We start from the raw sequence: 24700 nt of genomic DNA, 5'->3' as shown, positions 1-24700 counted from the left end.
GGGTTAACTGTCTCTTGGGGGTGTGTGGTAAGGTCTGATTAGCAGACATCTGTAAAGCATTTCAGTGATGGGAAGAGTACAATATGGCCTTGTGATGTTGCACAGAGAAGCGGCCTAGGAGACCTGTGTTCTCTTCTCAGCTCCACTACTGCCCTGCTGGGAGGTGGTGCACGAATCACTTTGCTTTCTTATATCTCTGTTCTCCATCTCTGAAATGCAGGTAACAATGCTCACCTCTCCTTTTGACAGCATTTTGAGATCTAGAGATAAAAGCTATGAAGAAGTAAGGTATTATCCATGGCCAATGGAGCTCTATATCACATCTCTCATTCTTCTCTTACTGTAGAGCTTTCCTCACACTTTTTCCACTCCCTATATTACACACCTCGCTTGTTGCAGCAGCCACCCTTCCCTCATGCGGTTGCATGCACATCATAGCAGACAGCTTGTGTGAGTCTGGAAAACATAATTCTGACACTACTTCTACCAGTGACTGCCTTGAAATAAAAACTTGAGGCAACTGAGAGAGCTATGCCTCTGGAAAATTACCTAAGGATACTGATAGAGCAAGTACTTCCACTCTGCCATCCCTCTTTAATAGTCAAAAGACATAAAAATTAACAAGAAATCTGTTGATAGAAAATAATTGTCTCTCCTGTAGTTGAAAGAAAAAATCCTTGCAGTGGAAAATAACACCCTCAGGATTTTCAGATGTTACATTCCACCAACAGTCAAATTTCCAGCTTGCACAGCAGTGGCCTTCCACTACAGATTTCATCTTCAAGCTATACAACATGCTGGTGTGTTACGTACACAGCCAGATTTGCAAATCCTTTCTCAAGTCTGTCTTTAACCTCAGTGAGAGTTTTGCCAGAGCAAGGTTAAATAAGAATTGAAGGACATGCAGTCTGTAGCTGGTGAACATATTAATGTAGGAGACATTTTACAAATGCTTCCCCAGTTTGTTTTGGCTCATTTCCTTGCTCAAATCTATCAACAGCCACAAAGCAACTGTGATCTGGGCTGAGTATTTCCACCTCCACCTTCAAGGTGCTTTAATAATGCTACAATTTGATGCTGAGCGGGTGGGAGTGAACTGGGGAGGACTGCTGAGACAGTGATTGCTGAGAGTGCCTGCAGCATCCCAGTTCCTCATACCACATGGTAGATTACAATCTTTCCCTCACTGAAATTGCTTTTGTCACCTCTTTTCCAAATGGTGACCTTTTCTACCTCTGGACAGCTAAGAAGTACAAAACAGCTCTCAATTACATCCCTCAGTCACCACCAGAAGAAAAGAGAAAACATGTGAGCACCCGTGGCTGGCCAGGTGTGCTGTGTGGAAGCCTCTGTGACAGCAGGATGCTCTGTGCCAGCTTACTGGCTTGGTTTGCAGGTGCTGACTGTGCAGGTGCCTCAGGAGGATGTGCCCACTCAGTGCCTGGGTAATAGCTGACGAACCACAAATGTACTACTGACACACTTTCAGGCACAAGAGAAACCACAGCTGGTAGGAGACACATCATCCTATTGAGAAAACACAAAAAGCAACAACTGTTTAACTAATTAGCTGATTGCATCCACAATCCAGCAAAATGTTTAAGTATCTGAGAACAGAACTCAGGAAGTTTTGCTTTCACCAAGTCATCTTTCTCACTGAAACAGGAAGGGGACAAGGAAGGGAGGAAGAACACTCTGAGAAAAATAATTACTTCATTTTGTTACCTTTAGCAAATTTGTGATAGTTTTCATATTTTATTTTAATTAAAAGCAAATAATAAGGCAAGTAAAATGAAACATTTGGTGCAAAGTGGAGAAAGAAGCGTGTGGTGTTTTGCAGTTGTTTTCCATGAACCGTGGGAAAGAAACTCATTATCATTTTACAGAGATCGAATGATTTGGTTTTGATTTGTCATAATTGCCAGCGTAATGAAAAATACGTTGTTCAAAGTTTTTACAAAATTCTTCAGGGACTCAATGAGTTTGAGTGTGGCCTTAAAATTCAATATGTATTTAAATCTTGAGTGAGAAGGGCGTGAGCAGGAAAATTGCATTTATTCTTTTGTCCCATGAGATGGAAGACCATTATAGACAGTGAACCACTTCTCACAACTGCTTCACCAGTAGTAAAATCTGTTGGAAATTACTCATCCTTTAATTGTAGCTTCCTCGATATGGACATCCAGGTAACGGTGTCTGCTTATCGTACTTCGCAGTACATTTCATGCAGTGATCAGCCGTCAGCCAGGTCGTGGTTTCAGCAAACTGTGTATGTGTGTGTGTGCGCACGCGCGCATATATATAAGCCTGTGTATATTGTATGTACAGATATATATGTAATTCCAAGTCCCACAGTTCTTGCTGTCAGACTAATTACTTCTTTATAACTAATGTATGCACACTTCATTTGAGCATCCTGTACTCATTTTCCATTTTGTCCTGAGCTTAGCCATCCTTTTGCATTCCTCTTTCCCTCTACTCATATCACTCTGCAGAGGCAAGTAAATAATTGTTGTTGTTGTTTTGTGCAATCAGATCTGTTTCTTCTTTTCTGCTTTGTTTTGTCTGTGCAATCCCAATTCTATATTTCCCCTTCACTGTCTCTTCACAATTACTTATTTTTCCCTGCTGGTTATCTCTCTTGACTCACGGAAGTTATACTTGAGCTGATATAAGCGCTTACACTGATACCTCCAAAAAGGGTGGAAAGAAATTGAAGGGGTTTTGTGGTTAGTGTACGGTTAGTCCCCTGTTTAAATCAGTGAAAGAGTGTTACCAGAAAAACAGCAGCACTTGGCTGCTTCTCTGCAGGAGTCTCTCAATTGACCAAAGTTTGTACAGGGCTTTGAACATACAAATCACTTCAGAAGTGTTTAGTAGTCATTATTATTATTATCATAATTTATTTCAAAATGCCGGAGGTAGAATTTTGGAAGATACAGCAACCTCCACAGTCCTGTATCATTTTAAACCCCACGTTGTGATTTTACTTTTTTTTCCAGCATAGATAGCTGCACATCAGTGTCTGGGTAGGTTACCCACTCACTTCCAAAAGAGGCTAAGAGAAGGGACAGGTTTTTTGGAGATGATTGCAAAGGACACTAAGGATTGTAAGCATCTTTGTTAATCTGGCACTGCCTTCTCATAATATCTGGAGAAGTAATTCTCTGTCAGTTTTTTTAATACAGAAGGGTTTTATTTTTCCAGGTCCCCAAGCCAGATGTATAAAAGTGATGGAAGCTATTTACAGTTTAGAAATGTAGCCTGCAAAGGACCATACATTACTTGAGACCAGTGCTTTTCTAATAATTCTGTCCTCCTGCACTGCCCTGAACAAGGAGAGTCAGCGAAGCTGAACACCTCTGTTTCTCCTGTTACAAGCCATATGAATATACAGTTCAAGTGAAAACTCCTAGGCTGTGATTTTATATTCCTGCCTTTAGCTGTGGCTTACAATATTTTAAGAATTTCTGGGATTGAAACATTACCTCAGGTCGTAATCTTGCAATATTTAATACTCAAATACCTTCACTTTTAGCATATGAGTCATCCCTGTGAATTCAATGTACCTTGCTTTACAAACTGGCAGGATATTTGTTTTGTCCCTTCTGTTGCATATCTCAGTGTTGTAATACAGATAACTGCTATGCCTTTGTTTCATTATTTAATCTGTGAATCTGCAGAGCGAGCTTGTCTCATTGATTTTTGGAAAGCGTTAGAATAAGTGAGTGAGAGAGTCATCGACCCTGGCACTAATGGGGTGGATTCAAGCTGTGCTAGGAGGAGACCTGCTGTGACCTAAACAAGATTAACGAAGTATAAAAGTATTTTTTCTGTAAATCAAATTGATTACCTTACTGAGGATCACATGAATGCTCCCCACAATGTAGAATGTACAGCAGAAAGCCTTTATGCAATATTTTACTTATTAATTTAATTATGCATCTTGCTTCCTGCCATAACAATAATTAATAAAACAGAACATCTATCCAGAGCTGCAGGTGTCTCTCATGGAAATTATAAAATTGCATATAAAACAGATTGTGAATGCCACTGTGGTGTAGAAACAGCTAATTTTAGGGACCTTATCTGAGCTACAGATTTTCACACCGATTTTAGAGCACCGACCGATACAGCCGCTTGGTTTCCAGGAACGAGACACAGCACTTTGTAGTGCAGATGAATGTCAGTGTACTTTGTAATTGTTTCTCACATTAGCATGAGGCAGTGTTTTCACACTATCCTTCACTGACTAGAGGAGTTTAAGCACTGAGCTTTGGGAAGCGTGCTGGAAATAGTCCTAGAAATTGCCTCTGATATGTCCTGAAAATGATGATGTGAACTGTAAACTAATGTCCTCATTTTTGAGCTTTTTGCCTAACAAGTAACATTTTGTTACCTTGCCAAGATGCGTTCTGTCTAATTGCCGCCCCACATCCCTGCCATTTATGTCTGTTTAAGGTACCACGTCTGGACGAAAGGGCACGCGCCAACCAACTTTGCCAAGTGGCGAACAGCCACCACCCCCTACCGCGTCGAGTGGGAAGCGGACTTTGAGCCATACGTCGTCGTGAGGAAGGACTGCCCGGAGTATGACAGACGGTTTGTTGGGTTTGGCTGGAACAAAGTAGCACACATCATGGAACTGGATGCACAGGTAAGGAGATGACAAATGCGTATCTCACCCAGGGTTGTACAGCAGGGTTTGTAAAATGAAATCTCTGCCCTGTAAAAAGGCTTCAGGCTTTGCATCACCAAAGTGCTCATCTGGCTTTTCTGAGCTCTTTTTAGTGAGTGCTTCTTGAGTTGGGAACAGTCAGTTTAATCCTTGTCAAGCATTAAGTGGAGAACTGAGTCGGAGTTAATTTATTTGTCAGTGCTGAGAAAGTCGTTGTTTTGCAGTGATAGAAACCCTGCAGTGTCCTCCTCCTGACCAAAGCATTGCAGCACTTGTTGCCAGTCCCATCACTTACTGGGGAATCTGTAAATCTAGATGGGGTTTTTTCAGTTAGGCAGAGGTTGGCGAGTCCCAAATGCTAATGTAGAATTCAAAAAGTAATCTTCAGTTGAATCCAAGACCAGCATCTTCAATTTCTGACTGGGATTTACTGCACATTGCTGCAAAGCCAAAGTCCTTACATTTCCAAAGTCTGAGGCTGTGGAGCAGGCTCTAAAGGATCCAGGTACTTGAGCCTTGGGCTACCTGCCTGTTGGATCTGTGACTTGGTATGGAGCTGTGGGGCAGAATATGTAAGAATAAGGATGCAGAGAAAGCTCAGGAGTCCCAGACTGGCATCAAAGCTCTCAGGGCTGCCAAGGTCCCTGCCACCAACCTAGATCTTAGAGGCTGGCAGTGACTGTGAGTCCGTTAGAGCTCACTGAAATGTCAGGGTTTGCATTGCCCTGCTGTTCTTGGATTGGAAGCTAAGCACTGCGCTAATCAGCAAGGTCTGGGTCATGGCATTTCTTTTTAGTTTGTGTTTGTGATGGGGTTTTTCAGTTTGGTTTCAATCCCAGCGTTTGAACTAGTAGAATTTCATGCTAATCAAAAAAATAGGTTTTGGCCATCTGTATCCTCCTGTGATAGCTTCTGCTGTGAATCTGGATTATATTTGATCCTTACCAGTTTATGTGAAGCAGAACACAAGTTAGTGGGAGATTTTATCTCGAGGGTGTGGGCTACAGTGTATTTGTGTGCAGGCACATGTGCGGGAAGGATATTTTCTACTTCTGCTTGCAGAACTGCATGGTGACTTCAAGCTGGCAGCCACTCACTCTGTGTTTTCAGGCATGTTCACAACAAATTTGTACCTACTTACGTTGAGAAAAAATTATTACTGAAGAGAAAAAAAAAGTCCCTTATTTTAATGCTAATAATAATTTGCTCTGCTATAGCACTGTAATTTTCCAGTGCGCTTTTCAAACACTAATCAATTAACCATCAGTTGTGGAGAGTGCCAGGGTAATAGTTTATTATTTGTTAATCTGTGTAACAAAGTTTATATTCCCGCTGGCAGCTCTTTTGTAGCACTCAGGATTTAACTGTTCTGTTCAGAGATGTCTGCCCAGCATAGAAACTCACACATGGGAAATTGAAACATTTTTCAAAGTTGATCATAGCACATACACTTTAAATGGACATTGGGTTGGAACTAACTCTAGGAAATTCTTTTTCTCACTCTTCCATCCTTGAATACATTATAAAATTCAAAAGAAGTTTCCTTTTCCTCTGTATCAACAGGAGACATGAGATCACACATCTACCTTCCTGTGTGGCATTCCTCTGCTTTAGGGCGTCCACAGATCAGGTTGCTGCCATCTGCTTGGCTGGCTTCGTTACCAGCTGGCAGAGCAGCTTCTCCATTGAGTTACTTCACTGCTCCTCACTATTGCAGTGTCTGTCAAAAGGTCCATTCCAGACTCCTTATCAGGGGCCTGGGCCACTGTTGTGCCTCAGAGCAGCACATCACAGTGGAGATACTTGTCATTGTAACCCTGGGAGCACGCAGGTGCCCACTGAGCTGGATGCTGTACAAATACATAAATAATGACAGTCTCCATTTAAAGAATTTTTAACCTGTGAGCTAGGCACAGAGGTTCCTGCAAGTGCTTTGCTTTCTCAGCAGAAGTTTCCACATGGTAGGGATAGGTCATTAGGAAACCTTCTCCAACTCTTCCAGTGACTGTTGGAACTGGACTGTGACCATCCCATTTTTCAGGATTCCATCCCAGCATATTTCAAAGGGATTATTAGCAGCAGACTCATGTTTTCTTGGAAGGCTTTGTGTGGCTGAAGACGTTTCAGAGGTACGGGAACACCACTGTGCTGAACAGTTTGCACTGCAGAGCATAGACAGCCCCTGACCTGCAGTATTACAGGCTTGAGATGCAAGCAGAGAACAAAGAAAAGGTAGTATGAGGGAGATGCATCTTCCTCTGCAGCTTTGACCCTTAGTTTTAAGGTCCCTTAGAGACATAGTTTGTAGTTTATCAGCTCTCCTCACTCCATGGTGCCAGCCTTGGTTTCTTGAGGTTGGTTCTCCATTTGTTCTAAGCATCATCCTGCTAAGGACGTTCCGTCTGTGAGCATGAGATTATTTTGCTTTTGCTATACATTTGTCACCCCAAACAGAAACTTAGAGGGCCCCATTACCATTTATGACAACACTGTAAATTGGCACAAAAATCTACCACTTCAGGACTGTCTGTCAGGGGATGGGCATTCTCATAAGGAGAAAGGACCACCCACACAGCCTCTGCACCTAGCTGTCCCAACACATGCTACTGCTCCACAGATGACTCTGGAAAGGCACTGCAGCCTTAGCCATACTTTGAACTCACCTATACCACTGCCTGAGTTGGGAAATGGATCCACACTCCATTCTGTTCACTTTTTTCCATCTTAATTTGACTTCATTTTTGGCTGTATTGCTCAAACACTTGGTTTCTGGTAGCATTGTGATGCAGCAGCTTTCAGTCTTCTATGGCTTGATCATAGTTTGGTAGGTGAAGAAAGACTTACAGGTGAAACACTTAAATTTATTAACACAAGTCTGTTGTCTCCCATCAGTCTCCTTCCCTACTAAAATATTTTGAAGTACTCTGCCTTTGTGCTGTATATTCTCTGTGTCTCTGCACAGATGCCTAAATCTCCAAGTGACTGGACATTTCAAACCAGGGGAAGTTGTGCACCACTTCTTTTAAAGCCAGCATGCTCTGTGGCTTTCCTTCCCTGATCAGTGTCTTATGTAGAGATGGTTAATGAGTCAATCCGGCAACAGCTGTAGATAGAAACTGTGTGAGAACAACAATAAATTTGCCTGTGGAGGACTCAAAATTTCTTTGTCATTTGCATTTCAGACTTCTTGAAATTCCTTATGACAAAAGAGCATCCTAGTGGTTAGGGTACTTGGCTTGGCTACACAATAATGAGGTTCACATCCCTTTTCTAACCAGTTTCTTGCAGGAGATACTTACTTGTTGCATATCATAGGATGTGAACTAGTGAACTTTCAGTGTGTCCAAGAATCAGCCCTTTTCTAGCTTTTCTCTAATGATCATATATAAAAATTGAAAGAATCTAACAGGAGTAATTGAGACTTAAATGAAACATCGTTTTATTAACAACAAAAATTGTCAAAGAACTTGGTCAGATATAAATAAAGACAACTAGTAAAGTAGTTTTACCAAAGGAGAATTAGCACAGTATCTCATACTTTGTGAAGATCCTAATTTGCATAAAAACATCTCAAAGCATATGGAATTAGCAGGTTCATTTTCACACATTGCCTATGAATTATACCGTCTTCTCGCCTTATTTCAGGTTTAGAAATAGTTTTGGACAGTTTTGTCTCTGTAAGTGTCTTACTATACAGGCAAAGCAACATATGTCATGCAGTTTTGCCCTTGTAAATGTAGCTTATTCCAACATCCCAAGCAAGATAGTTTGTAGGGGCAAAGCCATGTTTTCACACGGACTCTTGAGACCCATGCTGTGTACTGACAGCTGTGTTCGGTACAAGCACACTACTGCAAAATCTGTGCTGCAGACATGGCTTCAGGTGTGTCTTTTGTACTGTTTCACCATTATTTGGCTTATATGGAGTAAAATGTTTTAAAGCAGTTTAGTTTTTTTATGAGGGTGGTAAAATACTAGAAGAGGTCACCCAGAGAGGTAGTGGTGGAAACATTCCAAGTCAGGCTGGGAGGGACTTTAGGCAACCTGATCTAGTTGAAGATGTCTCTGCTCATTTCAAGGGACTTGGACTAGATGACATTTAAAGGTGCCTTACAATCCAAACCATTCTATGATTTTATGAGAAGAGAAAGTAGATCTTTCATCAAACAAAGAAAAAGCTATCCGCAAAAAAAAAGTGTTATTTGAGATACCTACATGTGTTTGTTGTTTCTGAGACCCACACTGCACTGTTACACAATGGAGCGCATTTGACTGTGAAGGTACAGGAGAGCTGCATTGCAGGAGGGCTGGGGAACACCCTCACAGCTGGTGTCTTTCTCCCCCAGGAGTACGAGTTCACAGTGCTGCCCAACGCCTACATGATCCACATGCCGCACGCCCCCAGCTTTGACATCACCAAGTTTCGCTCCAACAAGCAGTACCGCATCTGTCTCAAGACCCTGAAGGAGGAGTTCCAGCAGGACATGTCGCGCCACTACGGCTTTGCAGCCCTCAAGTATCTCACGGCAGAGAACAACAGCTAGCAACCACGGAGCCTGTGTGTGGGAAACAGGGACACCAGAGAGAAGAGCCACTCAGTGTGTGGGCCCCCATCATCAAACTTTGAACTGAGAAATACTTTCTGTTTTTATATCATACTTGGCAGTTCTAACAGTAGAAATTTGAAGTGACATGTCTTCAGACTGTTCTCATTCGTCCCCTCCCCGACTACCCCAGGCCTTTTGACTATAGCATTCCTGAGGTGTCTGTGAGTGGGACCAACCAGGTGCCCTCCGTGCCACTGAAGGTGGGGACTGGGCAGGGACTGGGAATGCACTCTGCTCTCTTAAGTGCAGAGCAAAGACAGACCTTCAGAATATAGGATTTCATGTTGCTATTTAATAATTTGACATGCTTTTTATCTGTAAAGGAAGATCTTCGGGTCGCTGTCCTGTGAATTTCAAATCTGCACTACTCTAAAAGGGAACTTTCACCTGTGAACTTTCACAGGGGCCCTGTTAACATGGATGACCTTGCTAATGCGGGATGAGCCAAAGGTCTGAATTAGCCTTGAAAACACAGGGAACGCTTACATGATACTGTACTCCCAAGAAGGTGTGTTACTGATTTAGGTGTATACATGGTATCAGTTGGTCTTTTATTCTCAAATTAGTTGTTTTATCAGGAAAATCCCCTATATCCCCAACCATGCCTCTGCCCCAGTCCTAAATGCTGCTCCTTTCCTTGCCAAGGAAATGCCTCGTGTTTCTTCGGTTCTGGTGGTCCAGTAAAGAAGATCAGTAGCTCTGCTAGAAAGTGAACGAAACTTGTCAGCGTAAGGTCTGTTTTCACCAGAGCTACTTGTTCATATGTGTCCCCTAAGATAAAGGGCCTGGCTCTAACTCTTTATCTTTTTAAGGCAAGAATTGGATTTTACCTATGAGGCACATTGTACCAGGGGAATATTGATTTGTAGGCTCATTTCAGTGCTGCCCATCCATGAAGGCTCTGGGCCTTAGGCTTTAAGTGGACTTCTTTGCTGAACAGGTAATATAAAACTAGTAAAAAGGCAACTAGTAGCCTTGGTGCTCTCCTGCTGCCTGCTGCAAGGTCTCAGAACTACTTCGTTAAAGGAGTTTATAATTAAAGGGAGCAGAATTGTTAGGAATAAACTCCCTATTCGAGAGGGAGAAAAGAATGTGTTTAGAATCTGAGTGAGTGTTTGCTTGAATGTGGACTGGTCAAGTTCACAACATCGGTACACACAGGAGTATGCTGGAGGGTGAACAGGAAACCTAACAAGCAAAATGCAGAAAACAAGACACTGGACTTTTTGCCATTTTCTTTATCTTCAGTATTAATGTTGTGTTTACATGGGATGAAGAGATGAGGTTTAATGCACTACCCCTTGCAGGGCTATTTGTAATTTCTGTTGCAATGTTAATAGAGAAAGCAGAAACAACTCAGTGAGAAATGTGTCTGTCTCCCTACCCCAGACCCCCATACAACCACACATACCAATACTACTGCCTGAGTTGGAAAATGAATCCACATTGTGTTCTGCTCATGATTTTTCCATTTTGTTTTTCAGCCACTGGACCTTCTGCTTTTCTCCTCAACTCATCCCTCTAGAGCTTGGTTTTATTTCTAACCTGACATTTTGTGAGAGCTTTCTGTTACGGTGGAAACCACGCAGTTAAACCAGACATTTAAACTACAAATACCAGTTCATCATTCTGTGTATATATAAGAAAAGCCAAAAAAGGCAGTATCTTTGACAAGAAATAAAAAGGGGCGGGAGACTATGTGTAGTTTTCACTTTTTCTCCTGGGAGTGTTGGCTACATAAGAGTATATCACTGCATAAATTTCCAAAGAGCTATTTTTCTGTTCTTAATAGCTTTATGTAAGGATTTTACATAAAAAGCTACAAAGAACGGGGAAGAAGTGAGTGTTCAGTTCTGGCTAAGATTTACTCTTTTAAAAAAACGAAAATCTTAACTCCCCAAGTCGTGTATTACTCACCATTTAGTGCCCAGGTCTCTCTGCTTATTGAGAATGAGAAGAACTGTGCAGCACAGAGTCCTGTTGATTAGCTAATGTGTAGAATGATACCAAAAGCTGCCCTAGGAGAGTCTAACTCTGGTTGTACCTGCATAAAATCTCCAGTCAGAACTTCAGTGTGGCCACTATTATGTTTCATGTGTATTGAAAACATTCATTTCCAGATGTACATTTCTCCTTTCCCAAGGGTGGACTGGATTGCCCTATAGCAGCACAACCTGTAACACGGACCTGTATATTTTTTGGATGTACCATTATCAACATTCTTCTCATTATTCTCTTCTCAGTGGTCATGTGATGAGAATGGGGAAGCAAGGAGGTAATAATTTGAGACTTGCCTGACTGTACAGTAAGTTGTGGGGCCTCCAGGGTAGGCTAAGGTGTGCTGTCTGGTGTAACCAGCTCAAAAATTGGTAGTAGGTACAAAGAGTCTTTTTTTTCTTAAAAGCACTGTACTGGCTTGTATCTGTCATGTCATGTTTGTGCTTCCTAATTTGAGAGGTGCAGGGATTGGGGTTTTTAGCACATTTTTTCCAAGTTAGGATTACATATCTGACTGTAACTGCCAGGGCTCCTCCAACACCATGAGAAAAGCCACCACTGACAACAACAAAAATTCCCAACTCAGTTATAACTGATTGTCTTCCAGTCCTCTGCTGTAGTAAGTATTTGCTAGCAACTTTGTTACTTAATTCTCCATTTTCTCTTGAAATCTTCAAGAAATAGCAGAAAAACCTGGTGACTTAATGCCTTTGATTTATTGACTTCCACCAACTTCTCTCTTAAGTCTTCAGTCCATGACGTCTCCTTATCTTTGATATTTGGAAAGTGTGAGTCTCTCATTTAGATATCACTCCAGCACCCTCTCAGTGAAGACTGGTGCAAATAAATCATTTAGATTCTTGGCAATGTCCTTATTGTCTTTAATTGTTTCTTCTACTTACTGTTTGGGGTGGCCTACCAGATATATCTGCTTTTCTATTTTATGTACTGAGCAAATGTGCATTTTCAGCTTTAATTTCCTATTGTTCGCTCTTCAGACTCCCTCTTAGCTTCTTCAAACTCCATCTTAACTATTACATACCTTCCTTTCAGCTTTAAAAAATTGTATTTCTATTCTCTAAAGGTTTCCTATTTGGCCTGAATAACTTCTAAAATTTCCAATTGAGCCATATCAGCATTTCTTTGTCTTCCATTCATCCAAGGGGTAAAATACTCCGTCACTACTTTCAAGCCCGTTCCATTTTTAATCTGAGGATTTAATTTTTCTGGTTCCCTTTAATTAAGGTCACTGATTTTTCCTTTAAAAAGATAAAGAGAGTTTTGGTTTAAAATTTATATTGAATTTCACCCTATTAGATTTTGAGAGTTTGTATTTTTCTCTTTAACATTTTTAAATGCTAACCTTTTCCTAATCAAGGGGTCAGAAATAAAATCTTACAAAATTCTTTTGTTCCTCTAATTTGGGTCCTTCCTTGACACATTTTGTCCTGTGTTTGCCTTTTGCCTCTCCACTGCAAAACATTGATACATAGGAGTCACTGCAAACTTTTCAATTCCCAAAGCCTGAACTGTGTATTTCCCAGCACCTTCTAACTTCCCATGACATTTCAGATATAATTATTTTTCCATGTAATAATCTGCTGCCATTCACCCAATCCTCCTATTTTTATTTTCATGCTTTTCCCTTTGATATAACAGGCTTTCCAAGTTTAAGTTTTGGACAAAGCACTTATCTTTATTTAAGACCTCATTGTAACCCTCTAATATGTTTCCATGATTTTTCTTTGTTGACACAAAATATATATACACCTACAAAAGTCTGGCTCTAGTTTCCATCCTATCATTTTCTAGCTAAGGGTTTTCTACCATTTGCCCACCTGGCAGACCTAGAAAATGCCTTAGTTTATCCTGGATAGTCCTTAATATCTATCAGATTTTTTTCTTCCAAATCCTACTTTTACTAACTCCTTCAGGGCTTACTAGTTTCCTGTGTGAGCAATCTGGTTCCACTTGGCAATTTTTTTCTATTTGTAATCATCATCTTGGACTCTCTGACATAAAAGAATTAGCAGCTGTACCTGCAGTTCCATCACTTTTGTTAGACTGAATATGACATATGGTCACATTATTCCTAAATACTGGTAGGCTTCATGTGGTTTGTTGGTAAATCATAAACTGCATATTCCTTTTACTGCAGCAGACAGAGGTCCTTTGTAGTGTTATTTGCAGTAGCTGTTGCAGCAGGGTAAGAGGGAGAAGCACAAAAACCTCATCAGGATTGTAGCTACTGTTTCTCTCCACAGGGGAAAATAAGGCCATAGCACAGCTGAGCAGTTTTATAAATGCCTTCACAAAGCACATTGCACATTATTTTCTGGTAGGTATAATCATACATCGTCCAATTAAATATGAAAAATACATTTTTAATGTTCTCATTTTTATGTGCAATTCTATCCAGAAGATAATGCATTTCCTTCTCTATCTTGCCAGTTTCCTCCATTACTCCAGCCTGCTTAATAGCCCCATCTGTTTTCAGCTGAGAAAGATTAATGACCAGAAGCACTGGGAGTCCTGGCAAATCAGCAGAGATATTACTCTTAGGCATTGCTCAGGACATTCCTTCCTACTCTGCCAGATACTGTATGGGTGTTCCTCGGGTTTCAGTGCAGCAACAGCAGAACAAGCAAGCTCAGCAAGTGGAGTGAGTGTCATTATTTATGAACTTCAACCAGGTCTAATACATTCAGTGGTGGGAGTGCTAAAGAGAGAATGTATCATTGTTAGCTCAAAAAATATTTCAGTTTTAGGGGGAAAAAAGGCAGCTGAGTTTCTGCAGTTCTAGTGAGTGAGACTGGAACAAATAAGTCACTAGTGGACAATGCTAGCCAATAATCTAGTATTTCCTCTGCAGTACTGAAAATGCAGAAACATTGATAGCTAAATGAAGTAATTTTTACAGTAGTGATTCATAATGTGTATTTAGATGGTGTGTTTACATCCAAATACTTAGGTGAATTGAGGATTATCTGAAGATTGTTACTTTATTTCACAATATAAAATTGCTTGGAAAAGCCTCTGGATGTGCGCAGCAAATTATGGCTCAGGGAATGATTGCAAACCTGGACTGAGAAATACCTTGCTTTTTTAGGAATTTGTTTTCATCAATAGTTATACATTCCCAAAACAAAACACAAAGTCCATGAGAATTTCAAAAGGAGCTAGGTATGTGTCAGGTGGCTGGAACATTTTCCTCTTTCCTCTGCTTGGGATTTGGGGTTTGATTACTCTACAGAGTAAAATTATTATGATGAGTTGAAAAAGTAATCTGAGAATTAAAAAGTCAACTAAATACTTATTTGTGTGGTTGATCATATGAACATATTAGTTCAGACATGTTAGTGGATACTCCAATGGAAGTGTTAGCTCGTTGAGGGTATCAGGATGCAAAAGAGCTGAAGTCCAGGCCAAGAGCTTAGTATCTCGTCAGTCGTTCTGTATAGTTTCCCCTTATATAATGAGAACGTCTTCCTTGCTCCCAGCAAATTACTATTTTTGTAGGCTTAATATGTCCTAAAACTCTGCAATATGGATTCGTGGAAGTCACTGTGTGGGTAACAAAGGCTGCACTTGAGAGCTTCGTGGTCCATTGCCACGAGACACAAAATTTCATTCCAAAAGAAATAGTTCTGACCTGGGCGTGAATCGCCGGCCAGGGGTTTAGACACCCAGCCTCACCAAATGTATTCAAGAAGAGATTCCCAAACACATGAAGCCAAGCAATTCAAGCTGAGCTAAGGCAGTTTCTCAATATTATGGCAACATAATTCTCATTCAATGGATGTGTGAATTTTCAACATTAACCATTATATCACAAAACTCATGCTAAAGCTGCAGAGTCAGTCATGTGGATTTAGAGGATCTGAAATTTCAAGTTGCTGGTGGAGCTGGTGATTTGCTCATACAACTTCTCACTGTCCCCTGGCACATATATAATAGGACATAGTCTACACAATTCTTTGCTCAGGGTTTTTTTAGAGGAGTTCTATTCCATTCTATGCACAGAGTGGCTGATGCTCAGGTGAATGAAGCAGCTAGGTGATACTCCTTTTTAGTTTTGCTTTCATTTTGCTTTTCATAATATGATTGCACTCTTGATTCTGAGCAAAGCAAAACTTCTTTTTCCAGAGGACATGTATAAACTGTGATTTAGGAAAATCAATTCTCCCCCGTGCTCTCATGCTTTCTAAGCAGAACACCTGCAGTTCTGTCCTACAAGCTTTTCTTGTGTGGAGGGATCCTATGGAGCTGATGGAAATTACACATGCAGAGGTCTTGCAGCACTCAGCCCCAGCCTAGGAATGCTATCAGCTGAACTTGCAAGAGTGATGAATCGCAGCTCTGTCCAAGCATGTCTAGTCCATCACTGGGAGCACTCTAAAGATTATCAACAGTCTGTCAGGTAAGCATTGAAAAATGCAGTAAATAATTGGAGGTGGGGATATGAGAGGTTTATTTTAAGTAGCCAGATTTCCAGAGGAATGAGGAATACATAAGCATTTTGAAGTCCCTCAGAAGATCTGTTCATAGGATCTGCAGGTTGGGCGGAGCTCATTCTGGATTTGTGGCATTTCTTATCCAACACTGGCCAGTGTGGCCCAGCTGCAGTAAGCTCTGTGGATTGTAAAATTCATGAAAGTCAGCACTGAGATGAAACAATTTTAGCTCAGAGATGTTTAATTTGTTTCAGTTCTTTGGTTTCCCACACTGTTCCTTTGGTGCTCATAGGAAACAGGAAAAAAAGAAAAAAGATAAGAGCAAAGATAACAGTAGGAGTCAAACTACCCAGCTTTTCTCTTAAATTGTCAGCATTGAGGTCAGCGGTTGAGGCAAAGCTAGAGTTAGTGAGGTTTTTAGAATTTCTCCTTTAGATCTGCCTGTGGAACTGTTGTTCCAGCAGTGCTACCCAATGATGCTGTAAGGAAAGGAAAAGCTATCCAGTCTGGACTGATCCATGAACTTCATCCAGTCAGACCTAACCACCAGCAGCAGGATAGAACTGGCACCACTTCTATCCTGCTTTTGAGTTTTTCAGATGGCAATGAGTTCAGTATGAAGTCTGTTATTCTGATGATAAACTTTGCTGAGGTTTTCTGCATGTTAGATGTCTACTTGCTGTAAGTGACAGAGGCCCCTTGGGATTAGGAAGAGATGGGACTCAGCACTTTGCTGGTTCAGAATGAGAACAGGAGATGTGTGTATTCTCTCCTGACACCTTGCACATTGTTCGCAATGATATTAGCACCAATTAATCCAGCAGACCTAAAACTCAGTGTTTGCGCTGGGCAGTAAGCTTCTGCTGTCTGTGTTGGTAAGAGAGCAGACAGGTAAATGAAATTATGCTTTCTGCCCATAACATCAATGAATATTTCTATACGGGTTCAAATGACTCATAGAAAGTTTACATCTTATAGTTTTCACTGTTAAGTTTTATTTGAAGAACACTACAGGCAATTAAAAAAGAAAAAAAACCAAAACCCCCTATGTATTCTGTAAAGACCCTCAAAGATTAATTCACAGAGTCATCAATGCGAAATGTCCACCAAGTTAACTTGCCAGCTTTTGTCATGAGTGCAGAGAATACAGGCGCTATCATCTTCATCTTCTTTCTGCTAGCACTTCATAGAGCAAAACAAATGCATGTACCAAAACCAGCTCTCTGAATTAGATCACCTAAGACACGAATACTTTCTCTGTTTTGTTGCTTTCATTTCCATTTTCATATGTGAAATTCGAAGTTGTCAAAAACTGTTTTATTCATGTTGTTCAGTTTAAATATTTATATTCACTGTTGAATGTGAGTCAGCAATGCCCTGGCAGCCAGGAAGGCCAACCGTGTCCTGGGGGGCATCAGGCACAGCATCGCCAGCTGGTCAAGGGAGGGGATTGTTCTGCTCTGCTCTGCAGTGGTGTGGCCTCACCTTAAATATTGTGTACAGGTTTGGGTGCAATAATGTAAGAAAGATCTAAAGCTGTTAGAGGTTGTCCACAAAGACGCTGAAGGGTCTACAGAGGAAGCCATTTGAGGGGTGGCTGAGATCACTTGGTTCCTTCAGCCTGGAGAAGAAACTTGAGGAGAGACCTCGTAGCAGCCCACAGCTTCCTCATAAGGGGAAGCAGAAGAGCAGACACTGATCTCTAGTCACCGGTGACCGGACCTGAGGGATTGGCCTGAAGTTGTGTCGGGGGAGGTGTAGGTTGAAGATATTAGGAAAAAGTTCTTCACCCAGAGGGTGGAACAGGCTTCTCAGAGAAGTGATCACAGCATCAATTCTGACAGAGTTCAAGAAGTGTTTGGACAATGCTTTTGGGTTAATGGTGTGATTCTTGGGTTTTCCTGTGCAGAGTCAGGAGTTGGACTTGGTGATCCTTGTGGAACCCTTCCAAATCAGGGTATTCCATGCTTCTATTCTATTTATTTTCTTGGTATGGTACAGCTTTCTTCTGCATCTATCAGACTTGAAAACATTACAGCATTGTCTGTGGTTAAGAATAGAACTGAGGGATTGCTTAGATGTCCTCAGCATCATGTTAGTACAGAGACAGCCTTTCCTGTAGCCTGGGGAATTTTTTTCTTCCTTTGTGCTATCACAGTTTTTTATTTCTATCTTGTCAGTGTCTCTTCCAGTAAGTATGAAAGTCTACTGGCTTATTCTAGACCACTCCATGAGTTCATTACTAGAGCAATGTTTCTGGCATCGCACCTGGGCCTCCACACAAGCTTATTCTGCAGGGTTTTTTTCAATTTTAATCATCAAACCTACACCTGAGGGAAAATTTACCGATTGAAAGTCTTAAGAATGGGTTTACTATGTTTTATTTTATTTTTAACATACTCATTCTGTTGCCTTCTGTCCTCTACACCAGTAGATCTTCTAGAAAAACACCGTTTTGAGAGGAAGAGAATCATTGTAAATAGTCCAATGGGGCTTAAATCAGCATTTATAAGGGTAAGTAACCTTCTAAAACCAGAAATTTTAGCACAGGTTTCTACTGTTTCTACTGTTTACTGATTTCCCACTATTTCTGTAATACAGATTTCCACAATTTCAGGATCCTTCTTCAGCCAGCCCATTATAGGGTTTTCCACTTTTTCTCCACATCAGCATCTGCTGCACCCCTAAATCCATTTTTATACCAGCCTTAGGTGTTGACAGGTATTTTAAAGGCAATGTAGACAGCTTTCACATTGCTGAGATCTGGTTATAACTATTACATAGAAAAGAGACATCTCTCTCTTGCTGACTTCCCTACAGCAGCAAGGACATGGTTAAAAAATAAGAGAACAAAAGTACTTGGGCTGCTGGGGTAGAGGAGAGACTTAGGCCTTTAATACCATTATTGCCAAACCAAGATCTGGTTGCTTAGGACCTGACACATTACCAAGAGTTGGTAGCCATGCATAAGATGACAATGGTGTGGCTCTGGAAGTAAAAATAGCTTCAGAAGACTTGGCAGAGACCATTTAGTCTGAACCACTGGTTTCACTTTTCCTGTCCAAAAAGCATTTGGATTGCCTTTCACAAAGCTATCTCCCAGTAGAGTGATTCCAAAACATGAACAGGCACTAACTGGGTCTATAAACACTCCCTTTCTATCCTTTAAGTCATGTTGGCATCACTTAGTCTGTTTCTTCTCCCTACAGCAGTGTCCAAAACCTGAAGAAAGGTAGCACCAAAATGATCTAAATACCAAACATACCTTTCAATGCCAGAGTCCTCAGGTTTTTAGGTGCACAGCTGGAACCATTCACTCCCAGATTAAGCCCATGCAACTTGGCAGATGTCTGAGACCCATGGTGTGGGAATTGGTCATGGAGTCGTAGAACCATTAAGGTTAGAAGAAACCTCTGAGATCACCAAGTCTAACCATAAACCTGGCACTGCCAAGTCTGCCACTAAACCATGTCCCTAAGTGCCACATCTACACATCTTTTAAATACCTCCAGGAGTGGTGACCACCACTTCCTTGGCCAGCCTGTACAGGTACTTGACAACCCTTTCTGTCCCCTTAATCTGCTCTGATAGTCAATGGAGTGAGCAGGACTTCTGAAGAGGGCATTTCACTTCACTTAGGCCCCACACCACCCTTGGTTCTGTGACTATCAGAAAAGGTTTCATGCAAGGTGCCTCAGGTGTATACCTGCGCAAAGTAACACGATGAATCTGGGTCAGTGAGCATCAGTTTTAGAGCTACCACCTACTCATTTAAGATTGCAGGTGTCAAAATCCCCTGGAAACTAAGCAGTAAGTGCTACAAGGCCTTATACTTAATATTAGCTGACAAACTTGAGAACGACAATCTCTATAATGGAAAACGTGTGGGAGGATCAGCCATGGGAAGGGAGTGATTTGTGGGCTCCAGAGTCTGTGCTGCACATTGTGACAGACAGCTTTTGCTAACAGCCAGGAAAGCACTCATTTTCAGCACAAAGTTGGGGGGCTCATAATGGTGGTTAGAATATTACCCTGGCATTGCTGGCTGAGTTCTGCAAGGGTTTGCACTGTGTTATCACTCTGCGGCTCTGCAGAGAACAAGGGCACCGTTTGTGACATGACAGCCACTGAATTTCCAAAACTGCAGGTAAGAAAGCTGTGAGAAAGAAAGGGTAAAAACTCCTGACAATGGCTTTGCTTATGTGTTTCTTCTTAAGACTCAAACCTCATTCCTTTTCTGTCACGACCAAGGTGATTCTACATTCTCCGGTGGAAAACAAATGTCAAGACCTTTAGGGCAAACAATGCATGAAAACAGGGCTTGTAATTTTCTCACAAGGTTCGTGGCATTGAATGGTTTTGAATCTTCAACTCACCACCCTGTCAGTATATTACTTGGCTGGCTGTCCTTCTGCTTCAACTAATACCATACTCTTCTGTTTCTCTCCCCAGCTGGGGGAAATATTTCAGGAAACAAAAGAGAAAAATATGTTTTCTTTCCTTCTGCTGCCCCATTTCCCAAGCACCTGCCCCTCCAGGGTCAGACTGAGGCAACTTGCATTTAACACAAACAACTTAAATTACACATATGCTTTGGTCCATGTAAGTTTTCTAGGTGACAATTCTACTGGGGAAAAAGCTGTTCAGATTGTGTGTGCAAAGTAAATGGCTTGTAAATATTTTAAAAAAAGGTAAATTTTCAATTGTGCAATAAAATTGTGAAATAATCCTCTCAATTCCTTTTCAGTGTCTGAGTTGACACGTGCTGGTTTCAGGAGCCCACCAGCTGTTGTTTCTTCAGACAGGAACAGAAAGAGAGAGGTCATGGGCTGTTTTGGTTTGATTTTTAAGTTTCTTTATTGCTTTTTAGTTCTGCATTGTCATTCCCTTTAAGCTGGTTTATTCTTTCAACCCTGGGTCAATCAGACACAATACAAGGCTCTTCCCACTGAAGACAGGTGAGTCGTCATCTGATCAGAGTTAATCGTATGTTTATCTGCTTTACTTGACCTTGACCTTCTTCCTGCTGTTGTCTTTCTGTAATCAAAGACAAGACTTTGGCAGATGGGGGCAGTTTATTTAGTTTGTATATAAGTATGACAACAAGCAGATGGATACTCCACAATGAATGACAGCTCACCACCACCATGGCAGCAAATCCATCCAACAGGTTAGTATTGTAGAGGCTTTATCTGCTATGTATCAGTATGGATTTTCCATTATATAGGAGTTCTTCTCTTGATAATGGAATAAAACTATGCAAAAAAACAGAAGCCTTCACTTTTCTAATACCTAGCCCTAGCTGATAGGTTTTTCAGGTGCTCAGAGCTGCAACTGCATCTCCCCTAATCTAACTTACAGCTGGTATATCCTTTAGCACTAATAATCAGAACCATGGGACTGCAGCTCTCTTCTTTCCTGATTCCTTTCTACTTGGTGGCCTAAGGCCTCTCTGCAGAACTTCATTATCAAGAAAGGAGATGGGAGCAAGATTGGGAGGACAGGTCAGCTGCATAATCTTGTATGGTTTGTTTTGGTCTTTTTTACCAAAATTCAAAGTAGCCTCTACTATAAAAGTGTGTTTGCTGGGAGTGACAACACAGAATACACATTCAGAGGGACATCATAAAGAATGGGATGTCCCTGGATGTAGGATATGGAGCCTTTCTCAAAGATTGAATAGAATACAAACAAAAACTAGTGCTGATTGGGAAGCTGTCTGAATTTCTTGGGTGTTTTTAGACAATTACAGAATCAAATAGATTTTTTGTGGTGCGGGAACAGGCTGGGAGTCCAACAAGAGTTAGAAAGAGAGGGCTTTGGATATATTATCAGAAATATAAATACTTGGAAAAGCATATATACATATAAATAGATAGAAAAAGAATTCACATAAAAGGAAGATAAAGGGCTGGAAATGTACAAGTGGGAGTTTTATAAGCTGAACTCGGCAATCATTGCAGAGAAGGAGAAAACCTGCAGGTGCAACTTCCTTAAATTCCCTGACTTTGCAGTAAGGCAAAGCTGGCTTGCACTGGGAAATGAATGATTGAGCAGGTGCAAGAATTGAATGACATTAACTGTGTAAATAGCAGCCGCTTTTCAATAATCAGGCCCCCAGAAGGGATCCTCTGCCTTTGCCATTTCCATATTACCCACAACCCTTCCTATCCATCCACCTCTGACAAATCAGTAATAAAGAACAGTACTTCCTTTAGGATTTATGTTAAATATTAACACTCCAGGACAGATGCAGTAGAGCAGATTACAATGTGTTTAGCCTGGGGTCAGAAGTTATGTTTCATCAAAAGGGGGTATGTTGAGTTCACAAGATAGATGTAATGATGGGGCATTAACCCACTTCTGTACCAGCTCTCCTCTAGGCTCTCTCTCTGTGATTCCTGCTGGTCTTTGTGTAACTGCATTCATCTTCAAGCTACTTTAAAAGAGGAGTAACAGCTAGTGACTGGATTGGACGGACAGATGTGGGATGTGTGTGTGTTTGCTGCCTTGGGGTGTGTTATGCTGCTCAAGAGACAGGTGTTATGCTGGAGATGTTGATGAGAATTCTCTCACATGCTTAGCTGTTAAAATGGCGTGAAAGACGGTTATATATCTCTCTAGTCTGCCACTTGAATTTCCATCTCAGGTTTCCACAGACCAAATCTGGCTACCATTTCTTCATTTTCCTGTGGCCCAACAGCACAGTATAGCATTTCCCTGCTTTCTTCCCCTGCCCAAATCATACTTCAAAAATAACTCTTGCATGATGATAGTATGAATCACATGCTGTGCCTTGACCTGTATGGTCAAGATAGCTGTAAAGTGCCAGGATCTGTGGGGAAAAGGAAAACCAAAACCTAATTCACCAGTCAAAATTTGAATTTCATAAGCCAGATGCTGGGATATCCTGAAAACTTTAATCTTGATAATTTTGTATTTGTACATAAATAAAAGCATACCTCATTCATAGCAAAGCCAAAAAGAGAGTGTTAGTTTTACTAACCCAAATTCTGCCTGTGATGAAACCTGTAGCATCAGCTGGTCACTGAATAGCCTACCCAGAGAGAAACAGAATCCTGCCAACATTGACCCCACTGGCTCAGAGCTGGCAATTTCAGGTGGTAAATGGCAGCAGCCTCTGGGAGCTCATGTTTCAGGCTTTTGCTGATACAGCATCTTCAGTTATGTTGGGTTCTGAATTTGAAGGTTAATTTTTGCAATTATCAGTGCAGTACACATTTTCTTAAACAAAAGCCACAGTTTTGAAGTGGCCACCAGAGAGAAGATTGAACAACTCTAATGTGTTCAATTCATTCTCTGCTTCTGGGCATAACAACAGTTCTTAGAAGCAATTGTTTCTCTTTCCTGAACTGCATAGGCAAGTGTGAGAATCCATATACAGTTGCTTTTCTTTATCATGCCCTTGGATTATTCTTGTGCTTGAGGACTCCCATGTGTTTTTTTATGAGAAGTGCTCTTTCGTGTTGTTTTCAGGGAGTAACCCACTGTTACCACCCTGTTAGTTTCAGCTCTGCTTCTAGAGATATTCAAGTCCTTGTCCTTTTTTTGGCTGATTACTCTTTCTCATTTCTGGGGGAGCACATGTGCTCACACACATATCTACTCATTACCTGCTCAGGTTGAGCAATGTTTGCAGCAAGTGAGAAAACTTTACTTAGGTTTGTGGTAAAGCAATTGGGAGATCTGTACTACTGCTGTATTTTACTGATATGTTGTTTTGCAGAAGTCTAGGGGAATTTTGGCAGGTCAGGTTTGTCCAAGTGGATTACGTGGACAAACCATAAGGGAAGGTTTAAGGACCAAAGCGACATCCATGGGTTCAGATTGCAGGCTCATCAGAGGTGTCTGTTAATTGCCCAGTATGTTGTTTGTCTTAGGTATTTCATAATAGCACCTCAGCCAGTTTAATATCCTGTAACTGATTCATTTGTTAATTCCATCTTTCCCTAAATAGGAAAGTTGCCCCCTGGCATGTACAAAGCATTAGCTGCAAGTGCTGCAGCAGTTGCCCATGTTAAAGCAGTTAGAGCTTCCTGGCAGCACTTGTCTGGCTGCTTAGGGTGGCTGCATTTGGGAGGGCAGTTCTGGGGATGTGTGGTGGTCTCCTGTAACGGCACATAGGCCCCAGCCACAACATGTTGTATGCCAGCGTGGTCACAGGGCACCCAGCCTTTGCATGTTTGTTTTCCTTTGGCAGAAGTCTGTGGGTGTCCTTTGCACTTCCAACCTGATGGCAGTCTCTCTCTGAGAAATCCTTTGTGGGTCAGAAGTTTCATTCATTGTGTCTTTTTGTGGATGGTGCTCCAGGAGCATCTTTGGAGGCTTCTGCAAATACATTCAGTTCCAAAAAGAGACAAACATGAGATGTTCCCCTAACACATCAGTCAGCTCAGTTCCAAAATTACTTTAATAAGAGAATAAGCGTCACAACTCAGAAGGCTGCCACACTACTCCATCAAATAGCAGAGACAGCTTCCAAGGACCAGAAATGTCACTTTATGATGACATTTATTTATTAAACTATTAATTTTTTTTAACCTAACACTGCCTGTTTCAAGGCTTAAGTAATGTTCTTTCTTGGAGCTCAGTTCTTGTTTTAGAGACACTGCCTTCAGCCTTTCTTCACTTCTTTTTGTATTTTTCCATTATGCAGTGGTTCTTCAGGTGGTAAGGCTGTGTGCTTTCATATAGGTAGGCTGGTAGCCTACAAACCACAGGACATTTCAAGCATGGGCAGAACTGCCTTGGCAAATTTCTCCTTGCTCTCTGTGTACTGTTGCACTCACAGAGATGATTTTTGCACAATGTCCCTCTGAGGTGCTGCAGGCTGGCAGAGAGTGTGGGAAATCTCAGATTATTTCAGTGAGGCTCCATGGTTTCCTTAGGATTGCTCAGAAGGGAGAGAGCAGAGGCACAAATCTGTGGCACTGTGTCCCCAT

General features: G+C 41.3%; 1 protein-coding gene across 2 annotated transcripts in view; it reads left to right on the top strand.

The window, feature by feature from the left end:
• LARGE1 (LARGE xylosyl- and glucuronyltransferase 1) overlaps positions 1–20453 on the top strand; it is a 216455-nt gene extending 196002 nt beyond the window's left edge. Inside the window, exons 13-15 of one of the 2 annotated variants that reach the window (XR_011697439.1) lie at positions 4462–4657; positions 9025–9793; positions 10770–20453. Coding sequence is in view for 1 of the 2 variants with exons in the window: in XM_071551666.1 (XP_071407767.1) it covers positions 4462–4657; positions 9025–9222 (394 nt within the window). In the remaining variant the exon portion in view is untranslated. Of the gene's footprint in view, positions 1–4461; positions 4658–9024 lie in introns of both variants that reach the window. The other variant, XM_071551666.1, reaches the window with a different exon arrangement.
• Positions 20454–24700: the final 4247 nt, after the last annotated feature.

Source organism: Pithys albifrons, chromosome 3, assembly GCF_047495875.1.
Source record: "Pithys albifrons albifrons isolate INPA30051 chromosome 3, PitAlb_v1, whole genome shotgun sequence".
NCBI lineage: Eukaryota > Metazoa > Chordata > Aves > Passeriformes > Thamnophilidae > Pithys > Pithys albifrons.
Note: the sequence above shows the minus strand (reverse complement) of the source record. Positions and strands in the feature narration are given on the sequence as shown.